Source organism: Thunnus thynnus, chromosome 24 (genome assembly GCF_963924715.1).
Source record: "Thunnus thynnus chromosome 24, fThuThy2.1, whole genome shotgun sequence".
Taxonomy (NCBI): domain Eukaryota; kingdom Metazoa; phylum Chordata; class Actinopteri; order Scombriformes; family Scombridae; genus Thunnus; species Thunnus thynnus.
Window position 1 is genome coordinate 17,401,930 of NC_089540.1, and position 17,607 is coordinate 17,419,536.

Below are 17,607 nucleotides of genomic sequence, written 5' to 3' on the forward strand. Positions count from 1 at the left end.
TTTTCACCACACAGGCAGATTTAACAACACAATTCTTGACATGGTGTCATTCCTGTAAAGCTGTCAGTATGATGCTAAATCAATGACTACATTTTACTTAAAGTGACTTTGGTATTTGTCTTTTGCCACCCTGGCAGAATTAAAGATATCATCCTTGGAACAGGGTGATTTTGACATTGTAATTCTAAATCAATTCAAATGTTTTGGTTGAGAGCACAAACAGTTGCACCTGTAGTGTCCATAAACAAGCAGGAGACAGTGAAGCAAACCACCTCACAGCCAGGCTGCCAGGTGTTACGGACAAACTGGTCCTGGTTGTTCAATCCGGTGTCTGCACTCAAGCAGTTTGACGTGGAGTGGGGTGTTACCCACCCTTGTGGTAGCTTTCTGACTGAAGATTGAAGTTGTGGGTTCGACCTAAAGCCAATCAGCTGTGTGAAGCTTTAGCTCACTGTGTTTGACAGCAACCCTGACATTTTAAGGTTGTGGGTTCAATCCTGACTTGATCAATCAGTTTCTAAAATTAGTAGCTGTATTTAAGATGGAAAACACTTGGTAAAGGATTAATCCTTGAGGCTCACTGTGTTAAATTATGCTACTCAAAGGATTTAAGGTTCAAGCCAGAGCTGTTTGGAGATTTATTGAAGCCAATATCTTATGTGATGACTGTCCTGGTCCAGTAGCTCAGTCTATTTAGCAGCTGTTTAAAGTTTAGGAAGTTGTGGGTTCAATCCTGAATCAGTTAAACTTTTTAAAAGTGAGACACAAGATACACCACTTAAGAGTGAAATTGTTTAATGACATTACCCTGATACCATCTGAGCCTGTGGTGCAGTTAACGTTTTAAGGTTGTGAGTTCAATGCTGATTCAGTGAGTTTTGATTGCGCAGCCTCAATGAAGATTGAAAGTCTTTGGTGAAACCTCTTGTTAGCAGTTTTACTCAGTGGCTCAGAGTGTTAAACAGCTGCACTGCAGCTTTAAGATTGTGGGTTCAATTCAGGGAAGGTTTTTCTTTAAAACAAATTTTGTACGCAAACATTTAAATGCTGTCAAAATACTTTTTAGGTTCATGGTCCAGCAGTTCTCTTAAAAGAAATTGTGTGTCAACTTAAACTTGAAACCACAAACTACCTGATGAGCTTGTGTTCCTCTTCTGTTAGATTTGAAAATAATGTCAAGATGTCCTGCTGGTCCACTAGCTCCAGGTGTAGAGATGAAGTGTGAAGTTTTTGGGGTTGTGGGTTCAAGTCTGCGGTTGTCAATGAATTTTGAAATTGAGCCACATGACTGAAGGTTGAAAAGCCAACAAAAGCCCAAGCACCATGTGAAATTGTAGCTCACTGTGATGGATAGCAACACTGAAGTTCAAAAGTTGTGGGTTCAATCCTGACTTGATCAGTCCTTTTTTTTTTTAAAGTTAGCAGCTGTATTTAAGATGTAAAACCCTTGGTAAAGGTTTGATCCTTGAGCTTCACTGTGTTTAATTATGCTACTCAAAGGTTTTAAGGTTCAAGCCAGAGCTGCTGGGAGCTTTTTTAAAGAAGATGTGTTGAGTCATTCATGTCCTGGTCCAGTAGCTCCAGATGTAGAGATGCCTCTAAGCTCACTGTGAAGTTTTTGGGGTTGTGGGTTCAAATCTGCATCTGTCTGTGAATTTTGAAATTGAGCCACTTGACTGAAGGTTGAAAAGCCGACAAAAGCTAAAACTCAGTGTGAAGCAATAGCTCATTGTGATGGACAGCTGTAAGGAAACTTTAAGGTTGTGGATTCAATTCTAACTTTCACTGATGTTTTGTAAGTCAGACACACAGCAGGAGACTGAAAACCTAATGAAGACACATTAAACATCCAACTGTGTAGCTCAGTGTGTTAGACAGCAGGTTCATGTTTTAGGATCATGGGTTCAATTCCCAGGTCAGTCTGTGACTTTTGAACAACATCAATCAGAGGAGAGATTGAAAACCAATGACTAAAGCTTCAATAAGGGTTTGACTGTGTGGCTCAGTGTGTTAGACAGCCGTTTCATGTTTTAGGGTTGTGGATTCAATTCCCAGGTCAGGCTGTGACTTTTGAGTGACATCACTCAGAGGAGAGGTTGAAAAGCGCCCAGAGAAGAGGTTTGAGTGCGAAGGGGACCTGGTGGAGTGACGGCTTCGTCAACACAGATCTCAGATACGTCTGCGGACGTGAGGTGGCTGGTTCGATCCCTCTCCTTCACCAGTAACTGGAGCAAAAAAAACTGTGTCCCACATGGGTGGGTAAGGGGGGGGGCCTTGTCCTCCCCCGATGTTTCGCAGGTCTGTACACAGGGGGTTATGAAAGAGGAAGTCCTGTCCAGCTGAAGTTTTACTGATGCATGAAGGTGCGAACAAGTTTTTAAAAATGTTGGAAGTCTCTTGCCATCGCATGTTTGTTGCTTATTACATTCTGTCATTACTAATACACAAAACCACCGCCTTCCTATCGGGATAAAATGAAAACTTCTCAGATGAGTTGACAGACTTGTGTTTGCTTCACATGTAACTGTGTGTGTGTGTGTGTCTGCTCTGTAAAACACTTAATACACCAGATTAACCAAAGATATCTTAGTTACCTTAATAGTGAAAACACTTATTTACTTACTTATCCCTAATTTTTAATACAGATATTTGCACCTGCAGGCTGTTTGGTGGTGGTGAGGGGGGACTTTGACTTTCTCCTGGAGGTGTGGGATTGAACCAGTGATGTTCTATCTTCAAGCCCTCCTCTCTAACCTTTACACCATCAGTTCCCACCACCCTCCCCAAGAATAAAACTCCCTCTAATGTTGAGTGAGACAGAAGTCCCACTTAAGCAAAGAATCCACCTACTTTGACTACACTGATTGATGACAAGAGATAGAAGTTAAATGAACCATTTGAAATCAGCAAAGAGTAGAAAACAGTTTATTTAATTGTTACCACCTGTAGGAGTAAGAGGTGTGATGTCATTGAAACAGTCAGCTGTTTTACCTGTGAGAAAAAGAAAGGAAAGCTAAATTTATTCTTCATATTAATAATCATGAAATATTTAAAATTTGTAATATACAATATTATAAACGTAAAGAAAACATAGTGAGATTGTTGTATTTGTGCATTATTACTGCATTTTGGTGAGCTTTAAACTTAATAAAGCACTTTTTAAATGTTCTGAAAATGTTTTGCACTGAGTTACAAATAGAAGAGTATAAACACATGTGAGGCTTTAGGAGTCACGTCAGGAAGAGCACAGGTGAAGCTGATAACATTAACAAGGTTCATTTAGATGCACCTGAGTTTGACGATCAGTGGTGGCTGATACTTCTACGCCACCACATTTCAATATATGTTCTAAACATTGTAGTTTTTCCCCCACTGCATACAATAATAGACATTTTATACATATATAAAGAAATTGGTTGGTTAGATGTTGATGATTAGTGATAATAATCCAATAATATAATATAAAACACTGACAGACAGAGGCCATTCTGCTGCATAATGTTCTTTATTTTTAATACTTACTACATTTTACTGATAATACTTGTATCTTAATATACAAGAACATATGTTTTAATGAGAAATGAGTTTAGAACTGGAACAGGATGATATGTTGGTACTGAAGAAGAGGATTAGCTTTGTCAGTTATATATTATTTTGTAAAACTAAAAATGAAAACTTCATGGAAGATGTTGAAATCATGAAAATTATGAAATGATTTTTTTTGCTCTGTGTTTTGCTTATTGAACAATGCCTGGTCAATAAGAAAAAAATGTTTTATATAAGTAGCATTTATATTGTTTGTTTATTTACATACAGTCTGTGGTTTGCAGTAATGATTCATTTCTGTTTGGAGCATGAATGTCACAACACTAAGATAAAAATTCATTAATTCATTCATATATAATTTAGGATTTTTTTATACACTGAGTGCACTGATAGTTTTAGTGAGGTAAATGATCTGAATACTGTGCTCAGTTTAAGGTAGTTGAACTTTAGAAATTAGAGATAGAAGATTTTCTGCTTTTCTTTATCTATTAAACAGAATTTTAATCATACTCTACTTGAATATTGTAATTTTTCTTCTACTTTATACTTCAACTTCACTACATTTCAGAAGGAAACTGCTGCTTTAATGCATGCATGCATAATGATGATGGCAGGTGGTGCAGATTTTCTATTATGTTTTCTTTACTGTTTTAAAAATATATGATGTTTCAAATCTGCATTTTGCAGACAAAACAAAATCGTGATTGACCCCAAGCTTGAAAGAAGAGATTTATATATTTTTGGCTCAGCCCTGACTGCTGCACTTCTACTATCAGTCCACTAGATGGCGTCATGAAGCTGCAGTGAAGTGAAGAGCAGCACACATGATGAATGGAGGATGATTTACATTCACTGACACACTGACTGAATTTGAAAGAAAGCTTCAGTTTCATCAATATTCAGTAAATTCAACAACAATAAACAACATTTAAATAGTCTCATTTATCTATAATAGTCTCATTTATCTATTAGTTCTGTTTGATGCTGTTGTCACATTAGTAGAGTGAAAATGTATTAAATTATCATAATCAGGGCACATTTACTTTGATACTTCTTTTACAGTTAATACAAACTTGTCAAAAAGCAACAGATGTTGGATCTTAACCGTTGTGAAACATTTAACATTGCAGATAAAATGTTATTTGGTCTAAAATTCAGTTTGTTATTCAAGAGACTATTTTATAGCCTTTTTTTAAATTTAGAGTCAAAGTATTTTAAAGATATATGAACCAATAAATACACACATCATCACCTCCTGTATAACTATAATAACTAATTATAAACCAAGAACAGAAGTGGACTGTGTGCATGTTGTTGTAGCAACATCGAACTTCATGACTGTCCTCTGATTGTTCCTCCACATCAGTGAAAACAACACATCTGATTTTCAAAGGTCGCCGGTAGAAACAACGTTAAAAAATAGTTTGATATCTGAGAGCTGAAGAAAGTAATTAATCATTAGCTGTTCATTAATACTGTTTGATTCCAGTAGGTCTATCAATAATTTAACATATAGATTTATCTTCCAACATGAGAGTTCTCCAAACTCTCTGCAATAAAAACATCAAACAGCAAGAAACAAACCCTGAAGTTACTAAAGAGAAACTTCAAGTATTAAACAAAGCAAACTTACAGTTAACAGTCCAAACAAGTCCAACAAGCAAGACGGTCATGTGACTGCATGACAGTCATGTGACTACATCATATGACTATGACAACAGGTAACACCCCACTCCAGGTGAAAGTGCTGCCTGTGTTGCTGGTCATCAGACTGGTGACACTGGGAGCTGCAGTGCAGACGAAGAAGCTGAAGCAGTAAATAGAGATCCAAAGAAAATGTGTTTTAATGAAATGTTAAGTGCAACATGAAGGTTCAGACACACTCCTTGAAGACTGAATATCAATTATTTCTGCTCCTGAATATCATTCACACTCAGACAAATACCAAAGTCACTTTAATTGATATGTAGTCATTGATTTAGCATCACACTGACAGCTTTACAGGGTCAGAACTAAGCTTTAATCAGGATGTACATTTGTTGAACCCACAGCAGTCTCAGAAACACAAAGAGACCAAATGTTCAGATCTACAACTCTAAACTCTTTGCAGAGTTTTCTACATCCTCGAGCCTCCTGGTTGGTTTTACACTGTTATGTCCTCAGAGTTTTTCAGTCTTTAAGTAGGATGTGTATTTTTAAAAAAAATCACAATCTTAGTGAGGTTTGAAACTCTGCAAGAAGCCACTGAGTCAAACTGCTGCTGAGGATTTACAGATTATTCATTAAATATTTGATTTCCTTGAACCTGCAAACTTTTCTTCACAGTTTAAAGTTATCGCAGCGTTTCTTTAATTGTTTTATTTGGTTGTTGGTCTTAAAAATGTATCAATTATGAGACTCAAAGTGAAGATGCAGATTTTCTTTCTCTAATTAGTTACAGTTGATTTTTTTTTATAGAGCACATTTAAAAACACATGAACCAAAGTTCTTCACAGAGACTGAGAATTACAATCAAATAAAAACACATGGAAAATTAATAAAAGTGAAGAATAAAATAAACCCTAAAAATAACCAATTAACTAAAAAAACTCTGCTGGAAAGCAAAAAATTATAAACTCCCAAAAGAAACATAAAATAAGTCAATGTTTAAAGTCCCCCACCGTTTAAAACTGTCCATTTTTCTCATCTGAGAGACACACCTTTGTATTTTTGTCCTCAGACACTAATTGTGTGAAACCAGTGAGCCCACGGTCATAATTAATCTGCATATTCTTTCTTTTTTTTACAGTACAGTCACTTTAAACACAAGTAGCCCAAGGAAAGACAATACCCAGCCACTCTTCAATTATTTATTCTCACATCACCCCCCAAAAAAAAGATGACAAATGCTAATTCAGGTCCATTCCCCAGCTGGGCATCCAAGTGCTCATTAGTTTTAAAGAAGGTTAATCCATTTAGGTTTTGCATATTGATATGCCAAATATGTCTAATCGTGGAATAGGCATCCGTCAAGGTAATAGTGCATAAACACGTGCAAGAACATTAGGGAGAAGTCAACGTTATAATAAAGTAGGTGTTAATTGGTGAAAGGAGGACTGTCGGCTAACTCATGTGTGTAATGTACAGCCGGGTGGAGAGGGAGGGAGGGAGGGAGGGAGGGATGGGGAAAGGTGGGTTTCATCAAATTTTTCCCCCCAAAATCACATAATTTGGAAATCCCATGCTGTGAACTCTCTGGGCGTCGTGCCCAATTGACTGAAGAGGACAAGGGCAAGGGATTGTGGGCACTATCGTTATGAGTTTTGGTGTTTTCAACCAAATTTAGCCAAATTTTAACCTGTTGTTGACCTGCAAATCACCAAATCATTACTTATCTGGCGTCTTCACTCAGAATCAAGGTATCCAACCTCAATAGTTTTTTGGTACCATCTAGACTTGGTCTGTAGTTTTGCCAATTTTAGACTCCATTTCTTTCAGGAAAAGTTATCTTACTGCTTTAAGAGATAAAGTATTGTAAGATTTCTGTAGAAAATCAGGTATCAGCACTAGTATTGATTGATTGATATTATGTGTTGTACATGTCTGCAGAACATAGATACATACAAAACACATATACACAAAAAAACAAGAACAATATACATAAACATACAACAATTATTACATACATGCAGACAAAAAGACTAATACATAGCTGGTTGTGTGCTAATGATATTTAAAGCTGCTATAAAGTTCTGCTAAAATGTGTTTTTATCCATTTAAATGTTCTGTATCTGTAACCGGATGACAGTGAGAGTGAAAAACTGGATTAACAGCAATTACAGTTGTTCTCAAGAAAATAAAATATTTGCATCCACTTTTTGATTTAAAGGTAATCACGCCCTTAAAAGGTACCAGCAGTGAATAAATTATTAAAATACTCTAGTCAAGCTTCAGGTGTTTGCAGCAGTCAGATCTGATATTTTCACAGCAAAACCACAGTCTCTTCATTCATTCATTCATTCATTTATTCATTCATTCATTCGTTCGTTCACTGGCTGCTGGCGGCGAGAGATGATCCGAGGGTTTCTATGAAGCGATGAACGTCACTGAAGGAGTTGTAGAGCGGCACCGGAGCGATGCGAAGCACGCTGGGCTCCCTCATGTCACACTGGAGAGACGAAGGATGACAAAGTTAATCAGGTTGATAAAAAAAAGGGTGAAAATAAACTTCTGAATGTTTTCTACAAATCAGATAAAATCAAAATTGAACAGATGTTATGTTAAGTTCTAGTCTGTATGTTTTATGGACTTCAGACATCAAAAGTAAACATGTATTAAACAGTGAGAAATCTATGAGAAGAGTTTGGGTGTATCAGGTTATGAATTTAAGTAATTAGATTACGTAATTGACGCAAAAATATGACTAAAAATACCATTTACAGAGCAAACACTATAAATATCTCTACTTGTTTTTACTTATTTAGAGGGATTGCATAATCATCAGCTCCTCTGAGTTTTTCTTCCACTTTCTATGAATCACAAAATTTCCAGACTATTCTGCTTTTTACAGACTCTAGAGGACAACAAGTACTGCTTCTAAATATTACGTCCCTGTCAGTGTTCCTCCAATACAGCAACATTTTCATAAAAGACTCTACTAGAAGCTAAAAGGCTCCTGTTACTCACAGCGACTCCCCTCTTCTCCAGCTCCTGGAAGACTTTTCGGATGGGGACGGAGAAAGAGAGCGAGAGCTGGCAGCCTCTCTGCTGGGGGTCAGAGGGTGTGATGATGTGGACGTGAGGTTTGTGGGGGCGGGAAGGGTCCTTGGAGTAGTAGTGCTGGATCAGATACTCCAGGTAGCCCGTCAGCAGCAGAGACTTCCTGCGTAACGCCTGCATGCTGGTCATGTTGAACACCTGGGGAGAAAAAGGGCACAATGATGTCCTGTAAATCACTTCTTCAGGCACTTTTCTACCATGTGTTATGATAATGATAATGATATGATAATGTTTTTTAAACTAATTAACACTCTTAAGTAAATAAAATAAGGACACAAGTAGTAAAATAAAGTGTCAGGAGAAAATTTCCCAATAAAACCAGTGGACAGGAGTACCTCTAAACTGGCCTGCAGCGGGCAGACCAGCAAGATGGGCTGGTTCGACAGCCTGTATCCGCTCACTCCGGGCTGCAGCTCCATCACTGAGAACAAAACACAACATAACAATTGGAGCAACATGTGTTTGACATATTTAAACCTAAAGCCTGTGAACAAAATGTTAATATAAATGTCAAAAAAGACAAATAAGGGGATGTAATATACACTGAGACCACAAGATGGAAGCATGACTTCCTTTTACAACTAAAAAGACAAACTAGCAATAAGTTCATATGCAAACAGTCGAGGGTGTTATTAAAAATAATTACTTCCTTTACCATTATTCATCTGGAACCGAGTCTTCAGGTCGTGTCCCCACCATCCCAACAACCTGGAGGAGACAATTAATCAGCAGTTGCTTTGATAACAGATTCATTGTTTTGAAGCTTCTCAAATGTCAATATTTGCTGTTTTTTAGCTGTCTATGATAGTAAAATGATTATCTTTGGGGCGTTTTTTGGACTGTTCGTTGGACAAAAAAAGCAATTTAAAGAGTTTACACTCAGCTCTGGATGCATTTTATTGACCAAATGATTAATAGAGAAAATCATTGTCAGATTAATCAATTATGAATAATTATTCTCTATAATTTTTTTACTGATTTTTAAAGTTTTGCCCTAAAGCTGCTTGATAAAATGTTACTGTAAAAACTAAACTGAACAAAAATGCTAAAAGTCAACAAATTCTCATGAACTAAAACTAACAATAATCACGTGATTTGCATGTGACAGAAACTACTTTAACATTTTTGCAAAATACTAAAAATTAAGCTCCAATACAAGCTTTTAATTCTTATTTATGACAGTGTGTGGGAACTCACGCTGGTTTGACGGTGTGTTTATGTTTCTCGTGGATAAACGCTCCAGCTAAACCACCAGCACCTGAATTTATATACTGTGGAAATACAGTCGGTCATCATAAACACACTATACTCTCATTTTTATATTCAATGTTATCATATTCAGGGACATCTGCAGCTGTTTTGTGCAGCTTCCTGTCAGCTGACCTTGTAGGAGCACCAGCAGGCGAAGTCGACCCCCCAGTCGTGCAGCTTCAGCTCAGCGTTGCCGGCCGCGTGAGCGCAATCAAAACCAACGTAACAGCCCTGACAAACAAACATGGACTGTTAGTTATAATTATCAGCATTATTATTAGTTATAGTTAGTTATAAGTGTATTTTACCTCTGTCTTGCTTATGTGTTTGACAGAGAATGAGACTGAAATTTTAAAATGCTGTGACTGCCAGTTGAACTTAAAGTGGCTGTAATCTTGTACTGATTAACCCTCAAAGAGTTATCACACGACTCCGACACCTTTATTGGGTTTTTTTTACTGTTCTTTACTGGTGCAGAAGAGCTCTGTAAAATCCGACTTAAAAGAGGTGATAATGTCAAAATCAGTGCTGTTTGTTTCCACTGCCAAGCCACCAAAAAATTACAATTACGACACAGTACAAAATACAAAGATGACAGTGTGTTTACTGTGGAAAAACTGCAGCTAAAAACTAGACGTAATCATGCAAATGCACATTTATCTTATTGTTTACTTTCTCATGAACATATTAACTACTAATATGTCCATGAAATCATAAAACACTACAAGATACAAGAAAGAGAGGGAAATTATTTACTGACATTTGAATGTTTTATTAAATTCCCTCTAAAATACACTTGTCTTGTATCTTTGATTTGTCTCTATTTCTTTTTTTTCTATATTTTTGTGCCCTGACTCAAATGTTATAACACAGTGTTTGTGTGTTACCTTCCTCTGACCAGCCTCAGTGATGGCAGCCATGTTGAACAGTTGTCCGGTGTAGTATTGAACTCCACTGAACATCACCACGGCGATAGAGTCGCCCTCCTTCTCGATCACCTCGAGGATGTCCTCCGTCCTCAGAGTCTCCTCTCCCTGACAGAACAGGAAGCACAAACATATGCAGCTGAAGTTTCTCCTCCAGTCTGACCTGATTTGTTTTGTTTCTTTCTATATTTGAGTTACTCCGTTTTTTGTTCTTTTCTTCTAAGTTTGTTTCAACTTGTGCTGCTGTTTTGTAACTTTGCACTATCCCCAAACGGCCACTAGATGGTGCTGTCTCTGACGTGCCAGTCAAGATTCAGATAAAACAGTTTTGTAAGCTGATTTGGTGAATTGCAGGTCAAAAAATGTAAGTTGAAACTGGGCAGAAATTTAAATGCCTTTTTTTAAACTGCCCAACAGTATTTAGATATATAATAAATAATACTTCATCTGTTCTTGAGTGCAAATGTTGTGTAAAACAGGTTGGACGTACCGGTCTGGGTGACAGCAGCAGCATGCTCTGCTGAGGGTCGAATCCTCGCAGTCGGATCTGAGATTCTACAGCGTACTATGGACAGAGGAGACGGGTTCATAACACGGACACCGGTGAACTCCAGACAACAGCTTTACAAACACACTGGAGTTGGTCTGCTTGGTCTGTCTTTGTTTTGGGGTGGCATCATTGGTTAAGTTCTCAGGGTGATGTTCTGACCTTTTCAATCGAACTGTTTTGCTGCTCTGGCAGACACTTTTGCTGCTTTCAATAAATTCCATTTGATACAAGCTTATTGACATCTTTTGAGGATATAATACATCATTGGCTAAAAAAAAACTACCCATAGCACACTTTTCCACAAAACTTACAAATGAAAACACACAATTATAAATCATAAACATAAAGGTTGGACATGCAGAAACATAAAATGAGGGAAAAAGAGCAAAAAAATTAAACAACACAACAACGTGTTGATGCATAAAATTGAAGCATGACACTGAATAAAAGAACTAAAAGCTAAAATAACTTTGGGATTAAATTGCTCCAAAATGAAAAAACTTATAAAAAGCAACCACTCTGAAACCAGTAAATTTACCTGCCAGAACAGAGAGATGATTTCACTATAGAATAAATATTCAGGCATAAATTCTTTGTGTAAAATGAAAAAGGTGTTCGATTTTCCTGAAAATTTGATAAAATGAAGGGGTGGGTGATAATCGAAAAATGGGTAAAATTAGGAACACAGGGTGTTAGTTGAAAAATGAGTAAATTGAGTAAGGGTGGGGGATGTTACTCTTATTACTCTAATTATGTTTACTGCAAGAAACCCATTCTTGTGACTCTTGTGATCTAACATCCAATGAACATTGATTTTGAGATGGATTTCTTTCAAGCTGGCGTCAAAGCAGCAATAAATCAACAAACATGTGGTAAAAAAGGGACTTTGAGGTTCAGTTTGCATACTTAAAAACAAACAAAAACAGTGGCAAGGAAAGGAATTCATTGAAAACTGTTGTTTAAGTGTCAGAATGTGGGACATGTAGCCTTTGAAAACAACATTTGTGTTAATGTGGATTACATTACATGATCTGAAGGAAATGCCTTGTCCTCTAGAAGGATTTTGTGGCGAGTCGCTGTGGGTTTGTAGAAGGAAAGCTGCACAGAAATGACATAAAATGACTGTTAGTACTTTAGTTGCTTTTGCTTCAATTTAAATGACATCCTACATTTACACAACAGGGTTTCTTCTTGTTCCATCATCCATCTTTGCAGTTACAATCAATATGTTTGCATAGCTTGCCTCACAGGAGTTCCTTGTATGTAGTTTTAATGATTGCTTGGACTGTCAATGGACCATCAAGGGACTGGTGTTGGAAATTAGCTTCGGCTATATACAAGTGTACATTACAATGGCAATGTTCTCTGTACGTGTCACTTACAAGTAAATAAAACTTAATGCAAGTTTCACTGAATGGTTGGCATAGTATGGGCCAATGAGATACCAAAACATTAACATCACAAGTATGGATTTTGATAATCAATGTTGGACAAACAATTGCATGTAGTGAACGTTCTCCATGAGTTATGGCATTGAACAACAGAAAATACTGTAGAAAATGACTGTATCTCACCATTAGAAGGTGTAAATTAACAGTCAGGCCGTTCATGATCGCCACCTCCTCAGTTTTAGCTCCTGTAAGAAATAAAACAAAACAAAATGAGTCAATCTTTTTCAAGGATTTAGTTGCATTTTATTTTTTCGATGGTATATTCCAGAAACCAGAAGATCCGCTGATATTTAAGAGTAACTTTAAAGAGTACAGAGGTGAATTTGCTGTTTCAAGTTTTGCGTGTCAATATATATAAACCGTTAAAGCCTCTGACATCATCAGACACACCTGATGTTTAACATCATCTGACACGTTGACCTGCTTCTGATAATGGTTTTACAGTAAAACTGGAAGCCTGAAACAGCAAATATGCCTATTTTTTTGTTTGTTTTGTTTGTTCTTTTGGAGTAACTCTACCTTTAAAACACAGTTTATACTGATATATATGGTACAATCCATACATAAGATTTTACATTTTTTCTTATATTGGTTATTCTATGATTCACACCAGGCCTAAAACTTTTTTAGTTGATTAATTGATTAATCTCTTAAGTCATGTATCCACTGTTTCTAGCTCCTCAAAATGTGAGGATTTGCTCATTTTTACATGATTGCAAATTGGTCTGTTTATCAGACAAAATAAGTTATTAGATGTTACCATGGACTCTTGGAAGTGACCTTTTTAGACTAAACTATGAATCAAATAATCATAAAATAATCAATAGATTAGTCTGTAATGTAAATAATTGTTAATTCAAACCCTAAAAAGTACTGCCAAGGCTCATCAACTCTAGTTGTGTGAAAACGAGCCTTATTGCTTTGAGTAATCAGTCTGCAATCATCAGTTGAGAAACGATTGAGCCCAGAAATTAACTGTTAATTGGACCAATCAGTGTAAACTCACAGTAAATAACCAATCTGTGTACAAATGATCTTTTCAGGGAAGCTAAAGAACGTAGACTTCAGCCTATACAGACTCTGTGTATGTCACTGCAGGTTTGTTTAAAGGGCCTTTCACGTGTACTTTGGACTCTACAAAACACAGAAGTGCAGTGACCTGAACAAGCAACTCTCACAGAAAAATTCTTCAAGCATACTTTACATAAAATGACAATAGAGAACAACACGCTAAAAACATACAACACACAACAGTAATCACACATTATAAGCAGTTCTGGAAAAAGGTGAGTTTTGATTAATGATTTGAATTCGGACAGATCGATCGGTGCAGTCTCGGATGTGTTTGGGGAGAGACTTCCTGAAAGTGCTCTTTGAATAAAAAATGTATTATTAAACATATGAAAAAGTCGCAAAAAGCTCATCTGAAAAGTAATTCCAGCTGTAAAATAAATAAAGTGGAGTAGTATGAGGTAGTATGTAGAAAGTACAACATTTCCCTCTGAAATGTAGTGAAGTGCAAGTATAAAGTCGCATGAAATGGAAATACTTAAGTACAAGTACCTCAAAATTGTACTTAAGTAGAGTAGTTGAGTAAATGAACTTAGATACTTTCCACTGTTATTGAAAGATCCTGTTCTGTCCTCTGGCCATACAAAAAAATAATAATAATAAGGCATCAAAATGATGTTTTTCCCTCATTTTCTCTTTAATGTGAAATTTGTATATGTTCCTCATTTTCCTTGGTTTTATTTTCAAACTCCGCCCTCCTATCCTTCCTCTTCTATAAGCGTGTTAGTGTCTTGATTTTCTGTGTATTGTGTTAGTATGTGTGCTATGACCAGGAATCTTTCTTAACAGAACACTTTGGATAAATAAATGTAAAAACAACTAGAACAAACTGATTATTAGCCCTAATTGATCCAAGTCTGCACCCCTAAAAGTTCATATTTGTATCTCAAATATGAGTCGCTGTGTCCGGTATTTGACTGAACAATTTGGCTCGATGTGTTCACATTTTCAGCTTTCCTTTTTTGGGGAGTTTAATAGGAAAGTTAAATTCCCAAAACTTGATCTGCTCCTTAAAGAAATGTTTAAGTAGAAGCTATTGCTTGGCAGCTTCCTGGTGTCTCTTACCAACAATATTAGCCATGAGTTCCTCTATGTTGTTTTCAGCCCACGCCCAAGGTCGAGAGCCTTCTGTGTGACCGTGGACACCCCTGCAAAGAGAGTTTATTTGATGAAATGCAAACAAAAAAACTTTATCCCTTCTAATCGTTAAGGTAAATATGGAAATAAAGAGTTAGCGTACGTTTTGGCCCACTTCTCCAGCTCCTCTTCCAGGTACTTCCTGGCCATTTTGGGCTGAAGCCCCAACGAGTTTCCCACCAGGTAGATGCATTCTTTGGTGCCATCGACCAACGAGAGATCAGCTACAGAGACAATAAAGAGAAAGTCATTTAAGAATATTTAAATAAATAAATGACTGTGTAATATCCATCTGCACCATCTTTTATGTTGTATCTTTGACTCACAAGGAGGCAAATCTGCAATTTTGGGCACCAGAAATTCCCCCCTGAGGTGTCGCAGTTTGTCGTGTTTGTCAAGGTAAGCAGCCACTTCTGCAGAGGTGGGACTGCAGCCCAGCGAGGCTGAAACTCGCTCCAGAGTTTCTCTCGGAGTTGAGCCGATGAACGGGTCCATTACTGAGACTGGAGGGCCGTTGGCCTGCAGATAAAGGAGATACATGACAAACATAGCTTTTTAAAACATGAATTGTAATGACTAAAGAATCAAATGCATGGGTTTCTTTAATGGGGTAGGGTTAGCCCTAACCCTAACCCTAACCCCTAACCCTAACCCTAACTCATTTTATCTTTGGTTAAGGTTTCTTAACCTTTTCAGGCATGTAACTCTGTTTTTACGCTCCAAACTTCTCATTTCAGAGCTTTCAATTTTCATTTTTGTGTAAATTTGAGCATGGTATTATTATGTTTTCTTATTAATGACTCAAAATCCCCATTTACTCTTTGAAATCTGCATATCAAAGGACCCCAATGTTAAATAACTCGTGACATGTGTTTTGGTCCATCAACAAAAACTGGCTGAAAATATGTCTATGCAGATCACATCAATTCAAAATTCAAAATAGTCACAAAGTATGTTGGAAGTTGTCTCTCTCTCGAGTGAAAAATGTGTATAATCTTCTCAGGAACTTAATCAATAAGGAACTCAAAAAAGAACAGAATTTCTTCACCATGACTGTCATGAATTTCTGAGGATTATTTGACTGAAATTCACCAAATATTGAGCTACAGCATAAGACATAAACCTGCACCTGCTGTTAAAAGAGCATATAGGAGGAAAATGTATTTCAACGTTCCAAAAATACATTATTGAGAGTGTCATCTGAGTGTTTAATAACATATATATTTAGAAACATATCTCAATAAACATATTGTACAGCAGATTCTATGTGAAACATGCATTTGTGTATAGGAGGGTGTAAGAGTCACACTTTTAATGACATTTTCAGTTCAAATGGTCCCTTAAAAGCATCTATTTCAACATCCGTTCACAAAACTAATACTTCTTCTTTGAGCCATAACTCAAATCTGTACACAAAGACATGATACACCTATATTTTACTTCAGTGTTATTTACACCTCCCGATGATGATCTCTGATGTTCATCGCGTACAAACTTGTTAGAAACTGCTTGGAAATAATAAAGGGGGAAAAAGACTTGCCTTGCAGAACTTGCCTGAGAATCGTCACGTTTTTACGTGTTCTTCAGTATTTAAGTAATCCAAAGATAGTTGTCTGCGCATCCACGGGTACAATGTAAACAGAAACTACTGAAAGGTAATTCGGCAAGCTTTTAAGAGTGCCAATTTGCCAACACGTAAACAAATATATGCTCAAAAAACGGGGTTCAAGTTATCGCTCACATGTCAACATTCTGTGTACATCCCCCAAAGCATTATGGGAACTGTAGTCCCAAAACTGGGAGCCTGATTATTCCCTGAAGTAAAACAAGAAGCAAAGAATAATGAAAGGAGTGTCAAAATCCATTACTATTCATTTATAATATTTAATATTTACTAATACAACTAAAAAACTCTTATGTTCCTAATCTCTCCATTCATATAAAGATATTCTTTCGTTGAAAATTAGAGGAAAAAACAGAGAAAAAATCACAACAGTCTACTGTCACCTTTAAACACATGTCAGCCATCTACTTTAACCTCTAAATATATAGTAAGACATTGTTAAACTTAGATATAACAACACCAAAAGCAATCCAATTCTCTTGTTATCCAATACTCAATTAAAATTATTTAAGTTCACATTGGACATCAAATAAAAACAGCTGTGTTTACATTGATAATCAGTCATGTTCACTGTCATTAATCCTCTCAAGAAGTGAAACCTGCAGTGAACAGAAAGCTGTAACTCACAGTTGGATCAGTTGGTTTGCAGATAAGCTTCCTCTCCGCAGACAACAGTCACACTAAGTGAATCCTCTGCTCTGAAAATGCTCTTTAACCTCGCCGCGCTTGTTCTCAAGTTAATCATTATTCTAATGAACCGACCTCAAGTTTCAGATCTATCCAGAGCTGAACATGTCGTTTAGTAACCCCTTCATGGATCAGACTAATTCCTGTGATTTAACGCCTGCATGTAACGGTGAGTTCCTCCTTTTCATGGTTTCACTTTCGGGTGTGAAAATCCAAACATACAGTGTGAAGTTCCACATGATGTAGACAAAACACACACACACACACACACACACACTGCATAAAATAATCAAGTTAATTTATATTTAAGTTTTAGTTTGTTGTCTGTTAATATTATCATTTTTAATTTTGATTTGGTTTGCAGTTTTCATGGTTCAGTTGTTTGGGAATCTATGTAGGTGTCAAAGGCTCCTTTATGTCTCATACATCCATTCATGGACAAAAGTATGTGGACAGCTGATGCAGTCTGCGTTCCAGTTCATGCCAAAGGTGTTGGATGGGGTTGAGATCAGGGTTCTGTGCAGGCCAGTCAAGTTCTTTCACACCAAACTGGAAAAAAAACATTTCTTCATGGATCTGGTTTTGTGCATGGGGGCAATGTCATGT

The 17,607-nt window shown here is 36.8% G+C and overlaps 1 protein-coding gene across 2 annotated transcripts; it reads right to left on the reverse strand.

The window, feature by feature from the left end:
* Positions 1–5,746: 5,746 nt before the first annotated feature.
* On the reverse strand, positions 5,747–17,190 carry kynu (kynureninase). Of its 2 annotated transcripts, none has more exons than XM_067583272.1 (14): positions 16,942–17,190; positions 15,017–15,209; positions 14,794–14,914; positions 14,619–14,701; positions 12,606–12,667; positions 12,058–12,129; positions 10,972–11,046; positions 10,443–10,589; positions 9,688–9,786; positions 9,502–9,575; positions 8,960–9,012; positions 8,640–8,725; positions 8,212–8,442; positions 5,747–7,693 (listed from the first exon to the last, which is right to left on the reverse strand). In XM_067583272.1, the coding sequence occupies exons 2-14, from the start codon at positions 15,183–15,185 to the stop codon at positions 7,574–7,576; spliced, it is 1,392 nt and encodes a 463-aa protein (XP_067439373.1). In that variant the 5' UTR covers positions 15,186–15,209; positions 16,942–17,190; the 3' UTR covers positions 5,747–7,573. The 2 variants fall into 2 exon arrangements, with proteins under 2 accessions (XP_067439373.1, XP_067439374.1); XM_067583273.1 differs by lacking the exon at positions 16,942–17,190 and adding an exon at positions 16,231–16,472.
* Positions 17,191–17,607: the final 417 nt, after the last annotated feature.

What these genes read in the sequence shown, in the direction of transcription:
- kynu (XM_067583272.1), bottom strand. Translation starts at nt 15,185, where the DNA reads ATGGACCCGTTCATCGGCTCAACTCCGAGAGAAACTCTGGAGCGAGTT. An exon ending in CTGGAGAAGTGGGCCAAAAC is followed by an intron (nt 14,702 to 14,793) that starts GTACGCTAACTC and finishes CTCTCTTTGCAG; the next exon opens with GGGTGTCCACGGTCACACAG. An exon ending in TCGGTTCCAGATGAATAATG is followed by an intron (nt 8,726 to 8,959) that starts GTAAAGGAAGTA and finishes TTTTGTTCTCAG; the next exon opens with TGATGGAGCTGCAGCCCGGA.